Here is a 26277-nt window from a genome sequence, read left to right as displayed (position 1 = left end):
GCTGCACTATCTTTTGAATGTGGTTAGAGAGCACACTAAATGTGCTCACACAGGTAAGCCTATCTAGAGGTGCTTTATCCACATGTGGTTCCAGAAGTGCCTCCCGGCCTCCTTACGCAACAATCTTCCAGTGGGGCAATTCCTCCGCATCCGGAGAAATTGTTCATCAAAACCGATGTTTGACAAACATGCTAAGGTACTGGCTACTCAATTGAAGAAACGACAATACCCAAGACATTTGGTTAAAAGAGCCTGGAAACGTGCCTCCAATAATAACCGGGAGGCACTTCTGGAACCACATGTGGATAAAGCACCTCTAGATAGGCTTACCTTTGTGAGCACATTTAGTGTGCTCTCTAACCACATTCAAAAGATAGTTCGGCGACATTAGGGGATCCTGAATATTGCACAAACCTCTACCCCCCCCCCCCCTCTATTTTCATTCAAGAGGGCACCATCCATCAGGGACAGTCTGGTACACACGAGACCTAAAATGATGTTACCAGTCACCAATAACACCCTATGGGACTTACCAGCAGTACAGGGTCATTTTCCCTGTGGCTCCTGTAGTGTCTGCCCGCAGACCTACAAAACCAACAGTGTAGATATAGGCACAGACAAACCATGGGTTTCAAAAAGACATACTAACTGTAACACTGAGCAAGTCATCTACATGATAACCTGTCCATGCTCACTACGCTATATTCGTCACACCACTCACAAAGTCAAACTAAGAATAAATGAACATAAAAGCACTATTCGTTGCCAGAAACAATCAACTCGTTTGACCACACATTTTTTTGACTCTGAAACATAAAGCAGACGAACTGAGATGGGTGATATTGGAACACCCATTCATCCCATCACATATCAGTGATGTGTCAAAATTTCTCTTCATCAAAGAGCAAAAATGGATTTTTAGAGTTAAGAGTGATGTGCAGGGATTGAATGATGATATTCCATGGTCATCCCTATAATGCCATCATAGCTTGCAAACATAATGGCGCTGTATATTGAATATCACTTACTATAATATACCAGTGGTTGTCATAAGTGATCCTACCTTCATACATTGGGCCATTGCCGAAATCCAGCAAGGATTGTGCTCTCAATCGATATTTATACATCGACTGTGATACGGTAACCTCAATGTATGAACCTTAATTTATGAAACAATTGGGGCTTTTCTTTTTCCGTGTTGAGCACAACGGCCCCAAAAAACCTCACTCGGTGTGATGTCCTGTCCCATTAACCAGACCTTGTAAACGATTAGACTCGGTGTGATGTCCCTTTTCACAAACCAGACCTTGTATACGACTAGATTAAGCATGACACAAAGCGCGAACACATTACCACTACACGCTCGTGTCTAGTCACTCTTACGCGATTGCGCTGTACAAGCGGACCACACTGCGCATGCGCCAAAGTCAGGTCGCTTCTACGCGAGCCGGTGAACAGCAGTATGTTTACTGGCGCATGCGCATTGCTAAAAAAACTACTACTTGCATCTAATGCGCATCTTTTAGAAAGCAGCGTTTTATTTTCATACATGCGCAATACGATTCAATTAAGTTCCACTCATTGCCAATTATTCAATCAGAATGGGTATAAATAACCCGCGGCTGCCCCATGTCATCACCTCCACTTCCTCTCGGACGCTAGAGAGGGGTACCGACGGAGAGGTAGGTCGCAGGGTTCATGGCTCTTTTTTCAATTCCACTAGGTTTCTCCTCTTTGAAGGCATTATGTGGTGGGATTGGAACATCTCAGAATCATCTTGAATCTTAGCCACAAAATACTTTGAAACCAGCCAAACAATAATTTAAACAGAGTGCTCGTTTTCACAGCCAGTTCCCTCCCACTGTCAGCTTCTTGTTCTGGGCACTTGTGGTCCCCCCCCCCCCTTTTTTAACAATTAGGTTTCTAATGTTGTGCAAATCAATATTTTGTGAACTAAGTGGGCATGATGTTCCTCCTTGTGTCAAACTTTTATTTCCAACTTTGCACAATAGAGCGGTGCCTCAGTTTTCCCGAGCGGATGCCGGGTGAGGTGAGGTCTACAACCCACACAAAGCTGGGTGAGTATCAATCTTACTTTAATTCAGGTTTTTCTCCCATATATTAGTTAATGGGTTAGTAGATATACCTTCAGTCCAGTCTTTTCTGTGGGGTATAATATAGAGATAATACTGCTCTATGTGTGTCCTAGGCACTGTTTGATTGGCAAATGTAGAGTTCTTTAATCATTATTTTTGTATGTGGTTCTCTACTATGTTTTCTCGTAGGTAAGGATCACAATATCCAACATCCCTGGACACATTGGAGCTCCAAGGTCCGGGTAGGATGTTTACATTCTTGTTATATATAAAATTACATTCACACTTATTTATGGTAAAATAAGAAAAATAAATTGTGCAGTAGTATTTTCATCCTGATTTGGTCCTGAAGAAAGCCGGATAATACTTCCTCCTGGCTGAAACATGTCGACCGTCTTGCACAGCCTCACTGGGTAGTCATACTGTCAGACTACCAGGCATAGTTTTTATGGTTGATGCCAGAACAATACTCAATAAAACAAATTTTTTGTTCCGGTAATCAAATTTTTTTTTTTTAAACCTTTATTTAACATTTGCAATCAAATACAGACACTGGCCTACAACCCCCAGGGCTGGCCGCTAAGCATTTCAGTACGTTATTACAATCCAACGCCAGACCCATCCTCCCTGGGGAGCATAGGAACTCCATCCACAAAGCACATCGGTTGCAAAAGCAGTTCAACTCGGAAACAGGATAAGAGGTTTTCATTTTATATATAAAAAGTTGAAAGGATCAGGTGTCGTACAGTGTCTCGGATCACAAAAGGGGGCGAGCAAAAGAACAACGTGTCCAAAGTAAGTTCGCTATCATGTAGGTCAGTGGCATTAAGACATACGACATCAGGATAAGAAGCACACTGCACCCCTGCTGACGACTACGGCCACCCCCCTCGCAGCGTGCCTGTCGCCCAGTAACCATAACCCGAAATATAGTAGAAAGGAAAAGAAAGGAAAAGGCAAAGAACCCCACACAATGAGGGAAATCGGAGGAGGGCATAGTTCTACGGGCTCCCGGTCTCCTTCCCCCGTCGTAGCCAGCCCCGCCCCGGACTCCGTTAGGTCAATAATAAACAATCCCGTTAAACATAGTGCCACAATGAGAGACTCGGAGAAGAACCTCAACCCTGGCCCCGTCGATCAAATTCACTGAAGTCATCAATTAAGGAAAGCACTTCCCACAATGTACTGTCAAAGTCTACCGAACAGGCGTACACAGATGAGAAAAGAACGGCAGGGCCCGATGTAGATGGCTGGTACCAATGTTGACCCTCCCTGCCTCCGAAGCCAAGTTTTACCCCATCCGCCATCTTGAAAGACCGACAGGGGAGGGGAGTCGACATGGTCCGAAACAGCAAAGGATAGAAAGTGGAAGGATCCAAAATGGAGACGACATGTAAATGTTCCGGGGGATACACAATCGGGGGTTCCAACGGTTCCGTGGGGTGACCAGGCACAGTACAGTCAGGTAGATCCACTTCAATAGGGGCAAACACTGCTTCCATCGCCGGGTCAAGATACACCTCCGAGACATCCATTGAAAGGCAGGCTGCTGCCGGGTCGCGGGCGTCGAGTCAGGATCCGGTCTCATGCCTGTGAGTCCGTCCGTCGCAGACAACAAACTGCAAATCTGGACTAAGTGCCATGAGTGCCTCCAGCACCATACGCAGTGACGGGCCATTTCGAGCCTGTTCCGCTAGATTTGTTTCGTCCTCCAACATGGTGGACCCCACGGAGAGAAGCCTTCTCCGGGGCAAAATTAGGCGGAGCAGGAGGAAGCCATGAGGGACTGACGGTTAGCGAGCAGTAGTACGCAGCAAGGCACCGACCCGGGGGAACGGCGATATGAATGCCGGACCCCCGGTCAGGGACCCCCGCGACACAGCACCGTGCGTCACTCGTCACCTCACCTTCTGTAGGGCACCAGGCAGCTGATGGTGGCAAAACAATCAAAAAAGTCGAAGTGTTCCAGAGACCTGACCCAACCACCTTCAGCAGTCCGTTGTTATTCAACTCGGACCCGGCAGAGCCAGCACTCGAGACCCCGGCTTCTCTGCTGGGTTAGGCCTCAATGCGACCATCGACGTAGCTCCGCTCCACAACGGCGGAGAAACTCCGGGATTGCACCACTGGAGTGCGGGTCGGATCACACACACAGATCCGGTGCAGGTAATCAGGATAAGCAACCGGATGATCGAGCAAAGGACGGAGGTCGGCGGAGCCGGGAGACTATGCGGCTATCTTGGTTGGTGTCGTAGCTCCTCCCTCCCGGTAATCAATTTTAATTTACACTCACTTTCACACACTGCACCTCATCAGCAACCAATTGAGAATAAACCTTGGATGGAGACAACAATTGGTATCCACAACTATACCATCATATGATGGTCTGGATGTTGTTTGGATCCACAAACCAATCTCATATGAGGACATTCCGCCACTTGGGTGGTCTGATGAGAATTTCTCAACCACCGATTATTCTCTTTGGTTAGCTTTTTGATCTCATAGTTTGCCTACAACTCGGTTTCAGGACACACCAAAAAACGTTATTTCATGACCCAGGTATTCCGTTCTGTAGTACATAGTTTGGAATAATAGGCCTTTGGAATATCGTGGTCGGTAAATATAGGCCTTCTGACCCTCCCTTCACTGTATTTTTTAGGGCAAGAAATAAAGCCAGGTCCAGGAACCTATCAGTGACCTTCCTACTCACCAAACGGTCGTGAAGGCCCAACAAACACAATGTGGGGCGAACCAGAAATTTCCTGTCCATGGCTTTCCGCACCACCCGCAAAACCGTGAACCACTAAGGAAATAATGATGTACACAACCAAAGCATGTGATAAAAGTCAGCCTCTGCAGTCAAACAGCAGGGGCACTCCGGAGAGGTACACGGAAACAGAGTGAACACGAGGGGTGAGGGGTTGTCATCAGGTAGGCCCGATGAACATTGTATAAGTATGAAGCGAATCATGTGCCATGTGATTAACCTTGCTTATCCCCATCCACCCACCAAAGGAAAGTCTCAAGCCTACCCCAGCACACTGCTCACAAAGGGAGTGGCCTAATCTCATGACTGGAGTCAATGGAGGGGAGAATACAAATAGTTACTGGTGTCCGGGCACCAATATCCCCTGGCACAGGGAGAGGAAAAAGAGCCACAGTGACAAGGCACAGTGCTTTGAAGCCATGGGTGACAGCAGTGGCAAAGGTCAAATTGTGATCACCATCAGGCTTAGTTCTCCAGCCTGCACAATCAGAAGGACAATCTTTGGGAGCTATACACTTCCAAGGACTACATTAAGGAACCTGCCATATACGAACAAGTTTGCACTGAGGCTCTCTCAAGCAGATGAAAGAAATGCGTTACTTACCCGTAACTGCAGTTATCCAGTATTGGTGTCTCTTATAGATTCACATGCCTGAATCATTCCCTGTCGCCGGGATGGGAGTCCCCGGTACATAAAGAAAGTAATGTCCTATTAGACATATAGAGAAATAGGCCCAAGGGCCTCCCCTTAGTAGCATATCCATGTCCGATCACCTCCCTCTAGAACCCTCCTGGAAGGAGCCTCAGTCTCTCAGATTTTCGGAAGCACCGTACTAAACATGCCCATCACAGAGAGAATTAGATGAGTCCTTCCAGGGGAGGCGGGAGGGTTGCATGTGAATCTATGAAAGACACCAATACTGGATAACTGCAGTTACAGGTAACACATTTCTTATCCAGTATTCGGGGTGTCTTTCATAGATTCACATGCCTGAATCAGAGTAGCAAGCAACGATAAGCACATTTCGGATGGTATAGAATGTACAAGTCATTAGATAATAACATATCAAGTGACCAATAGAAACATTCCATCATAAGCAGCAATACCATCAAACAATACAATAAAGAAATGTGCGTACATGGAAAAGGATGGTGGGATGAGAAGAAGGCTCACCTCTATTGAAACAGATGGCGAAGTACTGCTTGTTCTACAGCAGCATCTTTCATGAGTTCTGTATCCACGCAGTAATGCCTAGTGAAGGTATGTGGCGACTTCCATGTTGCCGCCCTGCAAATGTCTATAATAGGCACTCCTGTGAACAACGCGATGATGTAGATATCGCTCTAGTAGAGTGGGCTCGCACTTTAGAATGCAGGGACTGTCCTGCCTGATCGTGACAGAATGCAATAGCTACAGAGATCTAGTGAGAAATACTTTGCTTAGTGAGTAGAAGACCCTTCCTGGGTCTACTGTAAGCTACAAAAAGTTGGTTAGATTTACAAAAGGATTTTGTCTTCTCAATGTAAAATTTCAGACAGCGTTTAAGGGCCAGAAAGTGTAACGTTTCTGCTGCAGTCTGGGGATTTGGAAAGAACAAGGGCTCGTTGAGATGGAAGTCCGACGGGACTTTTGGTACAAATTCTGGATTTGTTTGCAATATTACCCTGTCTTGCTTGAATTGGAGAAAGGGTTCCTGAATTGAGAAGGCCTGGAGCTCACTTACATTGCTTGCCGGAGTAAGTGCGAGAAGGAGGGCTGTCTTCCAAGAGAGGTATTTCAGATCAGCCCTGTGTACCGGTTCGAAGGGATGCTTCATGAGCTGATTAAGGACCGTGTTAAGTTGCCAGGTAGGCGGTAAAGTCTTCATGGGTGTAAAAGTCCTGAAGAGACCTTTATGAAACTGTTTGATCAATCTGTGAGACCAAAGAGAAGGACCCGTAGTAGATCTCCTGTAACGGAATATCGCAGCCAAGTGGACTCTGATGAAAGTATGAGCAAGGCCAGAGTTTGCCAGATGGAGAAGGTAAGGCATTATTTGTTCTGGAGAAGAAGAAAAGGGATGTATCTTCTGAGTCTTACACCAAATATAAAACCTCTTCCATTTTAACGAGTATGTCTTGTTGGCTCCACAATCTCCCGGAATATCTAAATTCTGAAATTCCTTGAACTCAGGAGACAAGCGGATAATCTGAGTGATGCCAGATTCGGATGCTGGACTTGCCTGTTGCTCATCGTGAGGAGGGATGGAAACTGCTTCAACCGCATTGGCGGTTCTAGAGAAAGATGGTTGAGTTCTGTGAACCAATGGGGATGCCAGCTTGCAAAGTGTTTGCATTTGGCGTTGCCTTTTGTGGCAAATAGGTCGATCAGAGGAGTACCCCAGTGAGAGAATACCTGGTTGAGGATCTCCTGATCCAGCTCCCACTTTTGAGTCGTTGTGTGTTGTCTGCTTAGTGAATTGGCTAGAACGTTGTCCGTGCCCGGTACATATTCCGCCTGAAGTGAGATATTGTGCAGGATCAACCAGTTCCAGATTCTCTGTGATTCGCGAGAGAGTGTCAGAGAGAGAGTCCTCCCTGTTTAGATAGTGCATCGTCGTGGTATTGTCCGTAAGTATGAGCACTAGAGAGTTTTTGATTCTTGGGAGAAAGGCTTGAAGGGCGAGGAAGACCGCCCGCAGTCCGATATGATTTATATGAAGGACCACTTTCCGCGTATCTGCAGTTCTTGGAGGAAAGCTCCCCAGCCTCCCAGTGAGGCGTCTGTTGTGATGACATGTGGTTAAGCTGGGAGTAAGAAGGGCAAGCCTTGAGAAAGATTTCGAATAGACATCCACCATTGCAGAGCCTTGACAATTTGAGGAGTCATCATTATGAGATTGTCGAATGACCCTGTGCATTGGACCCATTGAGCTGAGAGTGCCTCTTGGAGAGGGCGCATCTTCAGGCGGCAGTGAGGAGCCAGTAGGATACATGAGGACATCATTCCGAGTAGGGACTTGAAGAGGCGAACTGTTAAGGTTCTCTTTGAGGCTACAAGGACAGCCAGTGTCACCAGCTTGTCCTTTCTCTCCTGTGATGGAAAAGCTTTTTTCAGTTTTGTGTTGAGGGTAGCGCCTAGGAAATTTATACGTTGAGAAGGCAGAAGGACTGATTTCTCACGATTGAGTGCGAGTCCTAAACGATTGAAAAGTTGCAAACAAGCGTTGGAAGACCTGGACGCGTCTTCTAGGGATGGAGCTTTGATCAGCCAATTGTCCAGATATGGAAAAACTTGATGGTGCTGTTGTGTGAGATATGCAGCCACTGGAGAGAGACATTTTGTAAAAATGCGAGGTGCAGACTTAAGTCCGAAACTGGAAGTGTCTGCCCGCAACTGCAAATCTTAAGAATTTCTTGTGATTTCTGTTAATTGGGATGTGAAAATAAGCATCCTGAAGGTCCAGGGATACCATGTAATCCTCTCTATCTAAGAGCTGTAAGACTTCCTAGATAGTTACCATACGAAACAACTGCTTTTTTTAGGAATTTGTTGAGGGCTCCGAGGTCGAAAATCGGCCTCCACTTCTTTTCTTTTTTGTGAATTAGGAAGAAGCGGGAATAAAATCCTTTCCCTCGTTGGGACAGAGGGACTTTTTCCATCGCCCCTTTCTGGAGCACAAGAGAGACCTCTCGGAAAAGCAGACGCAGATTTTTGTGATGTAAGAAAACAACAGGAGAAAACCCATAAACCACGTTGGGATGGGTGCAATATGTAGATGAGGACAGTTCCCAACAGGTATTATGTAGAGACCGTTTGAAAGATGTATGCAATAAGCATTACAAAGAAGGAAGAGCCAAGGAGTCAAGAAAGTTTTTCATAAACAGTGGTATTATTTCCAAATTGGTTCAAGGTCAATACAGTTAAAGCAGCACTGTACAGAGTGGATCGTGTGACAACCCGGTGACACTTGGTGCAGGTGCTATATACAATAAGTGACAAGTGAGTGTGCAATGAATCATTGCCTGCAACCCGCTGTGACAGCAGACCCCGGTTACGGCCATCCTCCTTGATTCATTCAGGACTCGCCTACGCCGCTCGCTGCCCAGACGGAAGAATCATCCAGTTATCGTGAAAAACTGAGGTTTAACCCAGGATTCGGACTTTGCCATCCTAGGAAAGCTACCACCACTGTTCTCATCGACAACCCCGTCCTGATGAGGATCCCGAACAACAGGGATCGAAACGCCGTCGACTAGACAGCTCGAACTTAAAGACGTATTCCACATCTTGTGCTCCCATCTTAATAACTTTGTTTCAAGTGAACAATTACTTGTCTCCACTGGGGCCATCATTTGATGTTGTGAACTCTGTTTTAATGCGTCGCAATTGCTGTCATTTTAAAACACTTGCACACTCACTTGTCACTTATTGTATATAGCACCTGCACCAAGTGTCACCGGGTTGTCACACGATCCACTCTGTACAGTGCTGCTTTAACTGTATTGACCTTGAACCAATTTGGAAATAATACCACTGTTTATGAAAAACTTTCTTGACTCCTTGGCTCTTCCTTCTTTGTAATGCTTATTGCATACATCTTTCAAACGGTCTCTACATAATACCTGTTGGGAACTGTCCTCATCTGCAGATTTTTGTGAAGCATAGGTCGGGGAGGGGTTTGTGGAGGTATGTGAACGAACTCCAATGAATGGCCAAATTGGACTAATTGTAGAACCAACCGGTCCGTGGTAATTTGCTTCCAATTTTCTAGTAAATGGGAAATTCTTCCTCCAAGCTTTGAGGGCAGAGATGAATTGGAGACTGGCCGAAGGGAAAGGTCATTGTCTATGAGCGTTGCGTTTTCGCTGGGCTTTACCCCGAAAGGACGCTTTGCCATAAGAGGATTGTTGGTGCTGCTGTTGAAAATGTGGGCGATGTTGCTGCCCCGAAGAGTATGATGACCGATATTGATAATCCCCTTGATAAGAGGACTGTCCTCTTCCTCTTGATCCACGAGAGGACGGACATTTGTATTGGAGAGTTCCCAATGCTCTGGCCGTGTCCGTGTCTTTTTTTATACTCTGTAACGCCTCATCAATCTGAGGTCTAAAGAGAAATTAGCCATCATAAGGCATATCCAAGATTTTCGTCTGTATTTCGGGACGAATGGAAGTTGCCTTCATCCAACCTTGCGGCCTCAATACTACTGCTCCAGCAAGTTGGTGAAATCCAGTTGTTGCGATATCCATTGCACAGTCTATTATTTCTGACGCTGAGCGCTCCCCTTCAAGTAATATTTTCTTCACCTCTTCCTTCGATTCCTCAGGCAAGGCCGTCAGATATGGGGCTATGTCTGCCCATAAGTGTCTGTTGTAACGTCCCAAAAGCGCTAAGGCATTGGTCGCCTTCACTGTCAGAGCAGACATTGTTGAGAAACGTTTCCCAATATGGTCTAGCCTTCGGCCTTCTTTATCAGGCAGAGCGGTCAACGGGGCAGAAGGATTTTTGGGCTTCTTTTGAGCTGCCTGTGTAATCACCGAGTCCGGCTTGGGCTGTCCTATTAAACAAGCTGGCGCAGTATCAGGTGTCCTATACTTCTTGTCTAAACGAGGTAATACCAAAGGTACTGAGGAAGGTTTTTGCATCACTTTAACACCTTGTCCCCACAGGTATTCTATTATAGGTATTGATTTCACTGATTTTTTGAAGGGCTCCTTAAAATCATATAAGAAGCATTCCTACTGGAGAGAAACCATGGGGATTTGGAAACGTTGAGCAGCCCTCTCAACAACATTATGGAACCCTCCGATGTCTCCGGGTGGCGAGTCCGCTTGTGCCTGTACTGGAGAAGCAGGGCAGGGAATAACAGTCATCACACTCATCGTGGTTAGATTGAAGCTCTCCCTCTTCATGTTGGGTCTTCTTCCTCGTCTTCGTAGACGAAGGATGTGATAAGTTGACTAGATCCGGCTGTAAATTTAAAGGTGGAGGCAGTGGTCTTGGTGGGAGAGATACTGCCGAGGGTTGAGGTGCAGGTGACTGTGGAAACCTCCGCTTGTAATCTGTTATGAGGTATTGCAAGTCCGAGACTAAAGAGGCTGGAAGGCAAACCATTGGTGGAGGAGGTGGATGATATTCTTCCTCCTGCTCCTCATCTTCATCTAAACTCTCCTGATATTTCACATTAAGCTCAGAGGGGCTTGTCACAGTTTGGAACATGTCCCCTTCATCTGAATCCTCCTCTTCAAGGAGACATGTTGGAGGCAGCGGTTGAACTCTACTTGGTGATGTTAAAGCCGGCGTCTGACTTTTCTGTGATGCAAAGATGCACATATGTGCTCTTCAAACTTGGATCCATCGTCGTCGACTAGCCCGAAGGAGTAGTAGTCGACGAAGCGTCGACGGATGTTATAGTCGTTGGGGTTATTGTCGATGGTGTTGTCGTCGATACTGTACTGTTGTCATTGCTGGAGATCTCATCGACGGCGTCCTAGTAGACGGCGTCCTCGGCGTTCACGTCGACTGTGTCCTCGTCGATGGAGTCTTTGTCAACGATGTCTTCCTCGTCGACGAGTCAGTCGTCGTCGAGCGCAGCGTCGATGACTGCTTTGTTGTCGACTAAGTCAGTGACGCTGTTGCCATCGACGTTAAGACAGTAGCTGTCGACATAGTGACATACAGTACTGAAGAAACAGCTTTCTTCATCAATGAAGCCATCGTCGACTATGTCGTCGTCGACGGGGTCATAGTTGGCTACTTGAAGGTGGGAACTTCCTAAGAGGACACCTTCGATGGAACAACCTTAGATTGGAACTCTTAAGACTTTTTCAGTGTCTTCTTTTGAGGATGTTGTGTGGAAGGGCCAGGAGAAGTCACTCTTGGTCTCTTCTGAGAAGACTTGGAAGAAACTGAAGAGCTTTCACTTTCTTCAAAAGATTACAGCTGGTCTCTATCTTTCAACCTCTGAAGCCAGATTAGGAGGCGTCCCTCACGATCTTTGAGGGTTTTAGAGGAGAAGATACAATATACCTTGATCTGGATTCAGGCAATATAGACAGTCTTTATGTTGGTCATCTATATGTAGCCTTTTATTCCCACAGGAACCACAGGGCCTAAAAAGACCCTTTATTGGTGGCTCAGCCATGAAGATATTAGTAACTATAGTCCAGAAAACAAAGAAAATAGTACCAGAAAACACTGGAAACCCAGTTGAGAAGAGAAAACTGAGCAGAGCTCAGAGGGTACACCCTTAGCACGACGTGCTGTAGTAAATGTGAGGGACTGAGGCTGCTTCCAGGAGGGTTCTAAAGGGAGGTGATAGCGGATTGGCTCTTCTGAAAAGTGTTGTCCTTTCTACAAAAGGACATGGATATGATACTAAGGTGAGGCCCTTGGGCCTATTTCTCTATTTGTCTAATAGGGCATTACTTTCTTTATGGACCGGGGACTCCATCCCGACGTCGGGGAATGATTCAGGCATGTGAATCTATGAAATACACCCCTAATACTGGATAAGTGTTAATACATTTGCACCCCCTACCTTATTTTGGATGTGGTTTGCAGGATATGAATGCTTCAGCTTGATAGCTTACCAACCGCGTTGCCCCTCTTAAGAAGTTTTCAGCCGAGCCAAGCAAAACAAACAAGCTTGAAATACAGTGAGGGAACTAAGGCCACACACACTGGGGCTGAGAGGGACAGAGAGAAACTCTACACAGTCATCACAGAGATGGTCATTCCCCAGGACTTGCAGCGTTGCTTTAGGTTGCTCTCTTGAATCTCTCTGCACAACTTCTGCATTTTGCTGGGGTGTTACCCCACCTCTTCTGGACAGCTTTCCTCTCCTACATGGCACTTCCATGGCTTCTCTTGACAGCAGTTGGGCATACTCCATCACGAAGAGTTAAGTAGCACTTCTAGTAAAGTATTAGGAGTTCTAAATTTTCAATCGGACATTCTAAGGGAGAAGGTCTATAGAACCCCACCCCCAGACCACGAGCACAGTTTACTCTAGTACATAACATATACCTTCCTTGTGGTAAAGAGTACCATGGTAGAAAGATTTAGGGTTTGCACTGAGGTTTTATTTCTGGCTAATACACTCTGGTGTAGACTTCAATGCTAGGCTTTGGATTTCATCTGGTTTTGTGGGATGCAGACAGCCTGATACTTCTTTCACATTTGATCTGCATAATCGTCAGGAAGAGTGGTTGGAGTTGGGTGTGCCTTGGCAGGAGGTGAGAACAAAGGCACAAAAAAGGGCGAGTCAACTTCAGCCAGGCTCTAAAATATTATATCTGCAGTGACACTTTAACAGAAGGGGAAGGAAGAAACATATTTATACATGTGCGTGTTTTTATATGTATTTGTTAGTGATACATTTAGGAACTGTAATTGGCAAAAATAAATTAATCAGAAGAGAATAATTGTAAAGTAAAAAAAATTCTTAAAATTGATTTTGGAAAAAGCAATAGAAAATTACATTTTAACAATTCAATGTAATCAATACAGATAATAGAAATTAGTTTACGGATAATATTCATTAATAACTATAACAGTTCAATTAATTTAAGGTAAATATAAAAGAATTAATACGATTATAAAATATATAAACTTTTATTATATAAACAGATCTAACTAGGCAAAAGAATATACATTAGGTTACGGTTTATTCCCCAAGGCACAAAAATAAATACAACAGAGGTTATGACCCCCAAATAGAAAATAATGTAATTATAATTTTAAAAATTTGGATTAGGTGTTTGTACCCCCAAGCCAAAAACAAAATGATTGAGTTTTCCTAAAAACATACAGGCACATCTCTCTCTCTCCCTCCGTATGTGTAAATATTACGTATAATCTAAATGTTAACATTTCAAGTATATACAATATTAAATTAACTAATAGCTTTTAAAGAGGTTATTTTCTTTAAAATGCAATAGAACATTTTAAGATACAAAACCTATTTTATAAATAATTAAACTTTTTTTAAATATGCATTAAATTAAATGTATATTAATTAAAAACTACACTTGCCTTCAATGATGAAAAGTGAAAGGTTGTGTGATGAATAAACACATGTCTTAATGCATGCCCGAACGACGAGGTCTAAACCCCAACCGAGTCTTTACCAAGCATGTCTTTTACCACACAATTTTTTGGTAAAGACATATTTGGTAAATTGGCATGTGTGCTAAAGATCACACTCCTGCCCTTATGCCCTAAAACCTAAAGACACCCTAAACTTGAAATCCCTACTGCCCGCCTACCCCAGCCCAACTGCCCCCCCCCCCCGCACTGAAAACTACCCCACAACCCCTACAGAGCTACCCCTTTCCTGTCTCCTGTATGGAGCCCCACTCCAGCCCTGAAAACTACCCCAACACAAATAATCTACCGCACCTCCGTCCCTTGCCCTGAACCCTAAAACTCCCAACTGACATGCCTATAACCATATGATGCCATGACTCACAGCTCAGTGAAAGGACAGTTGTTGCTTTCAAAAGGAGGGGCACATTTTGGGAAGCACTTCTGATCTCAAGAGTTAGGCAGTGGGGTCTCATGCCATGACAGGAGAGGTTCTCAGTGAATATGTACAATTGCGGTTTGCGGAAGAAAAACATTAAAAAAACAGTCTTGCTTGGAGTGGCACATATGGAAGGGGTGCACACTCTCCAGAGCCATGCACATGCCAGACCATTTTCAAGCCAGTAATGATAGGGAGGAGGGTGGTTTGTAAAGCATACTTTACAGAATGTACTGGAAATAAGCTGGGGAAGTAAGTAAAGGTAGATATACAGAGTCAATAATTGTATAACACCCTTATTAGCAGGAAAGAGACAGACCACCGGACAAACGTAAGCCCTTATTTGACTGGTCATTCTCTTTATACTGTTTTTGGCAAAGTACCATTTTGATTAGTTAGAAGTGCTCAGTTAATGGTTGTTGGGTGATTAATTTATTCAGACGTTTCATTCTGCAACTTTAAACATGTTTAGCTTTGATTTTTAGAATTTTTTTTTTTTTTTTTTTAATATCTTTATTCGGCAATTTTATCACCATAAAAGAGCACATATACATATACAATTCACATTTACCAATAAAAATTTGTAAAATACATAAGAACAGGGAGATCTCATTTTGATAGATTTACAACACAACCAGATTAGTATCGACCAGTAGGGCCCCCCGGGGTTTTAATAAACGGGAGCGTATCCGCCATGCATTTCCCAAAAATTTGGCCACCCCACAGATCATGAGGGCAGACGAAGAGTCTGTAGAGAGGACACGGAGTGCCTGTTTATGGCACCTCAGCCCTAATTCCCTACAGACCGGTTTCAGCCAAAGCTTCCTCGCCCCTTTATAGGCTGGGCATGCAAACAACAGGTGGGCCACCGATTCCTTGGGGGCCGCACAGCCGGGGCATGTACGTGAGAGGGCATCAGAGGCCGACCAACTTGCCGTGAAATCAAGTACTGGAAGCGTCCCATAGCGCAGTTTCAGGTACAGCGAACGATCCCACGGTTTAGTTATTAGGTCTAAAAAGGGTTCCAATTTCCTTACACTCTTAATTGATAAAAATTTGTCCGTAAGTGAACCCACATTCGTAGCCCTCGTGGCCTCACTCTGGACCCAATCCCAATAAAGTTTTTTAATAACGGCTTTGGGTGGCGGGGATTGAGACTCCCATGCCTCTCTTAGACCCAGGTTGATGGCCAAGTCCTTCAGTTTTTTTAGCCATCCTATTTTATTACCTGTGTCCAGCAAGAGTAGATCATCCATCCCTTCTGCATACTTAGCCAGCTCCTCAGTTCTTCTTAGTCGAGACCAGAAGAGCAGCGGGCGAAGCCTCACCAGGTCTTTTAACGTTCTTCTGCCCAAATCTAGTCTTAGGGGGATCATTGGTGTTGAAGCAGGGAGAGCAGCCACTTTCCTAAAGAAATTATTTTCTGCCACCATCAAATCTGTAACCCCTTCAAACCCCCAAAGTTCGGAGCCATATAATGCTGAAGGAAGAATCTGACCCTCATAGATGGCCATAACTGGAGAAACCGGTTTACTAGAAGATTCCCGGAGTTCCTTCAGCGTCACCCCGGAAACTCTATGATGACTAAGGAGCATTTTGGAAAGATGATCTTTCCAGGTCATACGGCTGTTTATCCGGACTCCAAGATAATCAAAAGATGTGACCAGCTCAAGGGGGGCACTATTGAGCACGAGGTGATTTTTAAATCTTTTGGAGGGGGCAAAAGCCATCAATTTGGTTTTTGAAGTGTTAATGGTTAAGCCTCGAGTAGTACAAAAGGAGCTAAACAGGTTCAAGAGTTTTTGTAAGCCCACCGGGGATTTAGAGATTAATAGGGTATCGTCCGCGAAGAGAAGTGTGGGGATTTTCTCCCCCGCCAGGGATGGGGCATCCGTCTCTTCCCCCTTCAGATGATCCACAACTCCGTTTACAAATAGGGAGAAGAGGGTCGGAGCCATAACACAACCCTGGCGTACTCCTCTCCGCACAGGGATCTTATCTGTTAATTGTCCCTGCGATCCCCATCTAACCCGCGCATAATTCCCCTCATGCAGCTTCGTTATTATATGCAGAAGGCTACTGGGAAACCCCATTTCGCCAAGTATTTGCCAGAGTTTTGCACGAGGGACCAGGTCGAAAGCAGTCTTGAGATCTATGAAGGCCATATACAAACTGCCTTTCTTGATGGTAACCGCCTTCCAATAGATTGCAAAAAAGCGAAAGACCTGGTCCATCGTGCCAACCTTCTTTCTAAACCCCGCCTGCAAGTGGGAGAGAACACTAGCCTCCTCTATCCAGTCGTCAACTCTCGAGATGATGACCCTGCCAACCACTTTCTGGATGATGTCAATCAGACTAATGGGTCTGTAGTTCGCAGGGTCATCTCTTGCCCCCTTCTTGTGCACAGTAACTACCTCGGCTCCTTTCCAGGAGTCTGGTACTTGATGACCCCTCGTGATCAGATTCATAATACTGGCAATTAGTTTGGCCCAAACTTCTGGCTCAGCCTTCAGCAGATCTCCGGGGATCCCATCCTGCCCGGCGGCTTTCTTAGGGGTAAGGCGTCTGATTGCCAATAATACTTCTGAGGGCGAAAATAACAGATCTGTATCGTCCAGTTTTACCCCATCACCCAACCCATTCACCCCCAAACTAGATATTTCCTCTATGCCGCCATATAGGGATGAAAAGTGAGTAAACCATTGCTGGCTAGTTATATGTACAGCCAGTGGTTGCGATTTACCCTGCCTTGTTTTGTTAATCAAATCCCAAAAGAGGTTCGAGTTCTTACTGCTCACAGCCAAGGAGAGTTCCTGCCAATGCCGTTCCTCCCACTCCCGTTTGGCCAGAACTAGTGCTTTCAGATAATCCTTTCTGGCCGCTCTAACCAGCAAAGGGTCACCCGAAAGCAGAGCTCTTGTCAGATTTTTCCTAGAGCTCTTACAATGTTCAGTGTACCAAGGTTTGCAAAGAGTAGACGGCATAACCGGAACCCTATTACCTTTCCCCTTGGAAGTAAAGAATTGGCCCACTTGGTCTATTGTTGATTTATAGACAGAATCAAGTAAGGGGTGATGGTGATCAGTAGAGCGGTTGTCTCCCTCCCAGATCTCTAATTTAGAGGACAGACCCTCAATCAGGGTCCTAATACTATCCATCTCGTCCTCCCCTAGGTTGGCCTTGTCCCATTTTAATCTGCGGTTGTTACTACATGGGACCACCTCTTTAGATATTTTTAAGGAGTCACTCACCCCCCTGACATTAAGACCCCCCCAATTGAACTTACAGCACAAGGGGTTGTGGTCACTATCCTGACTAGGAGAGACCTTCATGTCAATGAGGTCCGCCCAGAATCCAACATTCAATAAGATGTAATCTATTCGGGACGGGCCTGATAGTCTGTTAAAGGTCACTGCCCCTGACTGGTCGGATAAAGTCCTACCATTAAGGGCTCTTAGTTTAAAATCCCTAGTCAGTGCGTTCAATTGAATAACCTTAGGTGACCATTTCTTAATAGTGGGGAGGGAGAGCGTTGGAATGGACCATTTCGAATCCTCCTCTTCAATTCCCAAAGGGTCATCCCCAAGGAGGGGTTCAAAAGTACAGTTGAAATCACCCCCCACAAGGATTTTAGCCGAACAAGAGCAGTTGGCTAAGGCCATTTCAAGGGCTGATAGAGTCAAAGAGGTAGAGTCACCCGGTGTCCCTCTAACGTAAACATTGAATAGGTCAAGCCTGGCTGCATCCTCCCGTCCTCTCACCGAATTTGTACTGTTCCTATTCATAATGGGTAAAATCAAAAATATAAAACATTAAACTGAAATAAAATCGGAATAAACAGTGCTGGACACGTTCTAAAAACTTCCCATGTCAAATACAAAATTGTCTTGACCGCAACAACCAAGTCGATCTAACTTGATGAGGTTGTAGATAATGCTCCTACAGGTGAAATTTACAAACTACATTGGGGAAACGTCTACTAAAAAGCGATCCTGGATCTCTAAGTTCTGGCCTTCAGCTAAAAGGTAAATATAAGTCAGAGGACCTAGGACAGAAATGGAAACAAACTTCCAACCACAGACCGTTCTAATCCACAGTAGCAGACTTTTGGCACAAGAGGATTATCCTATGAGGATTACAGTTGTCTTTATCACTGGCACGAAGTCCGCTATAACCTCGTGCTCAGCTACAGCCATTTAAAATGGCAACTTTCCTATTTTAGCCCAACTCTGATGAACATTAGTTTACAATAGCCTGCTATTGAGTCCTGACACATACACAATCACCTATGATGGGGTGCCATATGACTTATAGCCAGGTATATGTGCCTTTGCCAGTGTATCCTGAAACTTACATTAAGGATCAGAAATATTAGTGCCAAGAGAATTTCACAAACAACAACAAAGGAGGACTGACATGAGAACAAACTGAGATTATTTGCATTGTAGTACAACAAGAACAGGCAAGGATAATAGGAAAACGTATTAGACAGTCATTGTTCATTTTTAAAAGACGTACAACAGCAGAGGATTTACCTAAACAAAACAATTACTGAAGGACAATAATTCGTTATTATGCCTATGAAACTATAATGTGCAGGAGCATCTTGTAGAAATAAAAATACAGAACTATATTGTTCAGAACAGGGAATCTTAGTTCAATACAGGTCATTTGTGCCTTCTTACGACGTTGTTTGCAGCGGGAATGGTGCGAGAACAAACAAGAATAGTGTAGGCTTCATTTACACAAAGGGGACCATGCAGACTTTATATATAATTTAATGTGATTAAGAGCCATGACCAATAGGAGTGCAAAAAAGATAGTACCTTCTTTCCATTTCGTTTATTTACAACAGGCACCCTCTCCTCTCCGGTCAAGGTGTTTATATCCAGTTTATTAGGATTTCGACATCGATGACGTTTTTGCTTAGGCTTCTGAAATGGGGAATAAAACCCATCTTCATTCTTCTATAGAAAGAAAACATGTTTATATTTTAGTTTACGTCAGTCTTTAATCACACAGTTTAAAATAGAATTACAGCAGTTCCAGGGAATCCACTGTGAAAAGCTATTTCCATTAAACTACATTTTAAGGAACATTTGATGCACTGTGCTTTTGATAGTCATACAAGGTGATCGGGGACACAATTAACGAGAATTATGACAAAACTGCCAAATGTACGTGAACAATTCAACCAAAAATCGTTATGTTAACTTCTTTCTTTGTAACTATGGGTTATAAGGTTTGACATTTGCAGAGGTTAGGGTGTGTGTTTTAGACATGCGCTAATGCAGCATGATGAATGAAACATGAATCTTAAATAGACCGTAAACAAGATTATCAGGTGTTTAGAACCATGCACAAAGTTAAGAGGAAGCCGCAGGAAATGTAAAAGCATGTGTTGTTATCATGCAAGATGAAGCACTACTAATCAGCGCTATACTCTTTAAAAATGGAAGTTTAAGCTCATTACTAAAGTGCAGAATTGTCCCCAAGATGGGATGGATAACTGGTAATTGAAGGGTATCGAAGGGCTTAGCCTCAGATTCCTCTGCATGGTCCCACTTGCTCTCCAATCGGGGGACAGCAGTGGTGCTGTGATTGACCCCTGCTGGCACTGGAGAGGAAGTAGAAGCACAAACAATGGAAAAAGTAAGTTTAGATTGCACTGTCATCAGAAAAATACACTGATTTTAAAGAGTACAGCGCTATTCTGTACCACATAGTACACACAAATTCAAGTTTTTAAAACCATACGTTATTTCACTAATACTGTATTGCATCTAATAAGTCAACAAAACGGTCAGACAATGGATTACTTACTGGTACGTAACTCGGCATATCGACAGTGTAAGTCGGATGCAATTTAAGCCATTCAACCAAGTCCTTGTTCTGTGGAGCATCTTCACCCAATAGTTTACTTCCATCCTCTAAATTAATGACCGGTATGTGAGCATCTGGGTCCAGCTGTGCAGGAGATGGAATGTTTCTAGTTGGTGGTGTCTCAACGTCCTCTTCATATGCTTTGGTCACTTCTGCATCCTCCTGCGAAAAAGCAAGTTATGTGAGACTTAGCTATACAATAGAATTCCTTTCTAAAAGTGTGTGTCTAGTGGGATCTGAACACAGCAATATATAATCCATTTTGTTTCAAAGCAAAACTTAATGTTGTACGCTTTAACACACAGTAAACAACCAAAGGTACTCCTCTGATCGAGGTCCTCAGATTTGGGTAAAAAGCAGAAATCTGCTTTAATAGGTAGCTGACAATTAAAACTACACTCTACGGGCTATGAGAGATTCTTGTTAACGAGGTATAGACTGGACATCTTCCACCATCTGGTCACTTTTCCTAAGACCAACATTTGGAAAAAACCTCTTCAGCCTTGTCCCTGTGATGACAGCTCACCCCAAACGACAATTCACATCATACTGTTCTGTAAGTTTTACAAGGAACGGAGGCATTATTGGCTTTTGCCTATCCTTAAAGTCATGGGTACGTAGGTGCCGCCCAGCTTATTTGGCATTACAATTCTTAGACGCTGAACCTTTTGCCAGACTGGTAGCAATATTTCTGAAACTAGTTATTAAACACAGGCAGAACTTGGACTGAATTGTTTATGCCAAAACACGCTGCGGTATGCCAGCCTTCGGAAATATAGATCCGGGTGCTAGACTCTTGGATCTTAGATTGTGCTATCTTAATATTGCTTTTACCTTCTGAGTTCATTTGTTTAGCATCTTGTATACGGGTGGAATCGTTCAATGTGTAAAGACTTAATATACAATGTGAACGTGTCATTCGTTTTTAGCTTGTTGTTATCTGTTTTAGTCACTATCTTTTTAATCGATTCTTAACTGCAACCTTTCTATTTGTATTATAATGTGCTTTTTATGGTTGTTCAATATGCACCCGAATAAAGCTTGAAAACTGAAAACTACACTGTAGTACATAGACAACACATTTTGAAAATATTCTCTAAACATTTTCATAGTTCTACCTTCCAGTCTTCTGAATAGGCCCCTCCGCTCTCAGCACTAATACAATCTGCAAACCTCACCTCTGAACGGTTTCTGGTCTCAAATTATGACGACTCTTGCCCTAATACCTAGAACGCCCTCTATCATTAAACTTTTGAGCATTTAATTTCTCACTGGTGTGCACCCACAATGCTAGACATCAGATGTACCATTACCAATAAAAAAGAAACAGCTTATATCACCAACCCCCCTCCCATATCACCACCTTGCAACTACCATTCAAGTTTCTTAACTCTTTCTTGAAAATGTTGAAACTTTTGCTCTTCACATGTCTTATGTTTTACTGCTGCTTCCATGGTGTACTTTACTCCTGCAGCATGAATTCGGTAGTCCAATCCAGCACACTGAGACAGCAGGAATCACAACGTTCTCATGAGAACAGACTCGTAGCTACAGATTTCCATCTTGCTCTCTCTGAGCTTTTGAAAGCAAATCACTCCAGCCCACTCAATTTTGCATCACATGTCATAGCCAGCATTTTGCTCTAATGGTTCTCCAAATCCCTCTCTAATCGCAGTTGTACTCGGTTCAACTTTTGCGGTTTCAGCATTTATCACCTCTGTGACTGACAGTCATGTTACCTTGCTCATGTCTGAATCCAAAACTCAAATTTACATGGGCAGGAGAAGAAAATGGCAGACGCCTAGCTGAGGAGCTCTTGCTTCAGGTCTGGAATACCCAGGCATTCTGACAACAGGGGCCTTGTCGGAGGGAGGGGGTCGGGGGCATTACGATGCCTGCGGCTGCAAACGGAATCCCCCCTAGACTCAGGGGAGGTGAAGCACACTACTGATGCAGGATGGGGTAGACCCTGCTGAGGAGGGTTGGCACGCATGACACAGATGGCAGACAGCAACACATCGTCCAGTGTACTAAAAACGGTGCAATACTCTACGTTTTGGTGGAGCGGGTCCTGAAAGCATACTATTGCTGCGTGGGTGGAGCCCTGGCCAGAGCTGGCCCAATATCTGCATACTGCACAGTGAAACCAATGAGGGCCTGGTCTTAGCTGCGCGAACCCCGGTGCCCCACTCATCAAATGAGTTTGAGACCTAGGGGATGCAGATGGTGCCCCCACTGGATAGACCGGTGAGGGTCAGATGACCCTGCTGCACTGCAACTCTGACTTTGGGGGAAGAGGGGTCACAGATACCGGGGGCTTGTCTGATTTATTGAGCCTTGTGGCCTCTTTGAGGGCCACAAAGATCTTTTGGGATCTCTTGGACTCAAGACAATCCATGCAACAGCAACAGGTGGGGCCTCACATCGGGGGCCCCTCTGGATCACCCAGATTGCACATGAAACACCCTGTGGAACTTGCTCAAACTGGTGCCCTGAGGGTAAAACGGGCTGGGGCAATACCTGACTGAGCCCCGCTGAATACTATTGAGACAACCTTAATTGTGTGGTACACCCCATACTAGTAAAGTAATTTCCACTCTTCAGACGCACATCAGACATAAGAACAAATTGTTTATTAGTTGATCAGAGGTTGGCTCCAATGATTCAAGAGGTAATCTTCAAGAGGTAATCTGGTGCCACAAACTGTCTTGGATTATGACCTAATACAGATTACGATCAAATGGCGAGAGATGGGCAACAAAACAATGGGAGCCCCATGGCACTTAAACGATTCCCTTTGATGGATCTAGTCGACCTGCCTGAATTAAACACAAGCGCAGAGATTTGCCACAAAGATATTGCAGGAAACACCCACACAACTATTGAAGGAAAACTGCATGCATTCCATTCCTACTACAAGAAATTATATGCAGCCTTCCAATCAGATACAGCTCCCATGCCACCACACCGAAGGTCAGTCTCTTTTTCCTCCCTGTTCTTCCTGTCCCAGAGCTGCTCAACTTGAAGAACCTATATCAGTTGCAGAAATCCTCACACTGATTCAACACTAAGTCAGGCAAGGTGCCCAGACTGTTATGCTGTAGCGTTCCACAAACACTTTGGGCCTTTGATAGCTCCACTCCTTGCCGAGGTGTTGAACTGCCTGAACCACTACCAGGGCCAATCCCAAATCATGGCTGAAGGGAAAAATCACTCTGATCACGAAACACTCACTACTCGTCGCATCGTCTGATCTCCTTGTTGAAAATAGACACAAAGATCTTCACTGAAGTCTTGGTAAACCGCATAGAATCCATAGTGGTTCTCCAACTCCACACCAGACTGTTTTCATTTTGACGAGATCTACAAATTATTTCACTAAATGAGCTCTCCGTCTGCTGGAACTGGAGTGGAAATGCCACAAGCAGGTGGTAGTGCTGTTTTTGGATGCAGAGAAAGAGAAGCAAACACAGCGTGGAGCTTATTACCTATCACCAACCATGTTAGAGTAAAGAATCAAGGAACACTGTGGCGTGACAAGGTGTAAGTAGAACACAACAGTTCATTCCACTTGAGCTTCAGCCTCCTTGTCATGATGACTTTAGGAAGAAGTAGCACGTATGTAAAGGAAGCTGAGCCTTTCTTCCAATTTATTCTGCTAACATGCTGATGATTATTAGTACAGTACATGCGGTATGTGTTATCTTGTCTTTATTTTGTTCTGAGGAGGCCGTACCCAATACAGCAGAAAGGCTTCGACTCTTATAGGTGGAGAAGTTCCACTATATAAAATGGCCTTTGAATTAATTTAGTTTCTCCAAAAGGAGTAAAACGACAAATGGACGGTTTTCCAGTTGACTCCTTGCCATTATGACTACCTCCAAAGGGATTAAAAACAAACTATTACTTAAACACCTATAATGTATTTAAAGTCAGTGATAGGAAAGAATGGATTGATATTGCATAATCCTTCTTGCAGTCGATGCTTGTGATATTTTATTAATATAGGTTTATGTCTGGATTCCTTAAAGTAAAAGGCGGATGTTAGTGATGTACTGTGATTTACTGTCTAGAGACTTTGAAGTAAAAAAGAAAAGAAGTTTTGATATATTTGTTTGGCAGTTCTAATAAACTGTGTTGGTTTGTAGGCAATGTCTAATTAAGTCAAATTTCGATTGAAAATGAATGATTTAATTTTGAAACATTACCACAGGTTATAATAATCCCACTATGTACCGTTATGTGGGCTGATATGGGCAAAGGCCTTTTGTTTTTAATAGGCCACTATTATGAAGCCACACAGATATTAGGTAGTTAAATGGCCCTGGGAAGAAACGGACAAGATATGGTGCTTCATAGATCAAAAACTAACAGCCCACCCATTAGCAGAGGTCCTCTGGGTCCCAAAGCAACAGAGGTGTCGAACCCTTCAAGTCTCACCTGTGACCAGAGTAACGTTTGAGACCTGCGACTATTTCACCAGCCGTAAGGGATCTCTCTCTCTCTTACCCATCCCCCATTACTCCAGGTATGGGAAATATGGATTTTTCCCCAGGTCTGGAAATAATTTTTCAGTTGCGGAGAATGCAGGGTTTCTTTTGGCTCGAAGATTTGTATCGCACCGGGGAAATTCGCTCTTTATTGATATATGTTTCACAAACATGCATTAGGGCGGGAGACAAAACAAGGCTACTTATGACTTGAAAAATTCCTCCAACCCGTCACATGGCATTTAGTTTCCAGGCTCTACGACATTCTCAATACAGGTACCCCACAACACAATTTTGCCTTTCAGAAAATCTGGGAGAAAGATCTTAGCTTCACATTGGATCAGAAACAATGCGATGGCGTTTGTATACAGGCAAAAACTTTTGCACAGGACAAGAAACACTATACAAGATATTGGTGGTGTTACACCCCCTTCTGACTACATGCGATGGACAAAATGTGGGGAGCCAGGCATAATTCTGCATATATTATGGTCATGCCCCAAGCTTGGCGAGATCTGGTAAACTGATCACTAGTATGGTCCAAATTGATGGTAAAGATAGATGAAATTTCAGTTTTCCAGAATACGACAGACCCTTACGGATGAAGCTTATCCATTATTCTCAACCAGAGGGAAAAGTATCTCCCAATTACTAGTCACTGCCAAACAAATCAAGTTATGGTCAAGGCAACGATTCCAAGTTCAGAACTGTGACACCAGAAACTTTAGCAACTGCTCACTTACGAGAAACTAGCATACAAATTGAAGGGAGAAACCTGCATATTTAATAAAATCTGTGATCCTATTCCAATGTATCCAAGTGAAGACAAAAGAGGTTGAGCCTGCCCTAAGCAACTACAGGCCCTTGCCTTCTTGCTATGGAAAAGTACCTTTTCGCATGTTGATGGCCAGAGGATGTGGGTGTGAGATATTGAGTTATTGGTGCTAGTGTTTTAGTTATGGTGTCAGTGTAGGGCTTTCGAAGGGAAGGAGTTTAAATTGCTTGTTTTACTTTAGAGTGGGTATGCCCACCTCAAGTTGTGCAAGCAGAAAACGCAATAGAAATCATTGTAAACTAAAGAATATCAGAGGTAGTAAATCTAGGGATGATTACATTCTGAAGAATAAGAAAAAAATACTAAACCTGTAAAAGCAGTTTTCCAGCATAAAATCTTAACTTTAGCATTTGAATCTATGACTAATTAAATGCTGGAGAAACTAGAGCTACCAGTAAAGAAATGCTTTGTCTAATCAGTTCTTACCTTGGGTATTTTTGTTAATTTGAATTCAAACAAATTTTTTTTGTGAGACCGTAGAACTCTTTCAATATGAAATACCTTAAAAGGTCGACTTTCAAAAACAAAAGATGCCTTTCTACTTGCAGCACTGTAGTTCTTCTTCAACTGTTACCAGATCTCTAGAGGTGCTTTCAATCAATCAATTAAGTGGTATTTATGTAGTGTGGCTTATCACCCGAAAGGTTATCCAGGTGCTGTGCTGCAGGTTATCATTCGAAGAGCAAGGTCTTGAGTC

At 43.9% G+C, this 26277-nt stretch overlaps 1 protein-coding gene across 2 annotated transcripts in view; it reads right to left on the bottom strand.

Annotated features, from left to right (window-relative positions):
- Positions 1-26277, bottom strand: part of CHD7 (chromodomain helicase DNA binding protein 7) — a 794978-nt gene that overhangs the window by 23358 nt on the left and 745343 nt on the right. Inside the window, exons 35-37 of one of the 2 annotated variants that reach the window (XM_086965786.1) lie at positions 20196-20417; positions 19846-19989; positions 19199-19339 (exon numbers count right to left, since the gene is read on the bottom strand). In XM_086965786.1, the coding sequence (XP_086821912.1) occupies positions 19199-19339; positions 19846-19989; positions 20196-20417 (507 nt within the window). The remainder of the gene's footprint in view (positions 1-19198; positions 19340-19845; positions 19990-20195; positions 20418-26277) is intronic. The other variant, XM_086965787.1, reaches the window with a different exon arrangement.

The sequence above is a fragment of the Lissotriton vulgaris genome, chromosome 4_1 (genome assembly GCF_964263255.1).
Source record: "Lissotriton vulgaris chromosome 4_1, aLisVul1.2, whole genome shotgun sequence".
In the NCBI taxonomy this organism is placed as follows: Eukaryota; Metazoa; Chordata; class Amphibia; order Caudata; family Salamandridae; genus Lissotriton; species Lissotriton vulgaris.
This window is presented reverse-complemented; position numbering and strand designations above follow the sequence as displayed.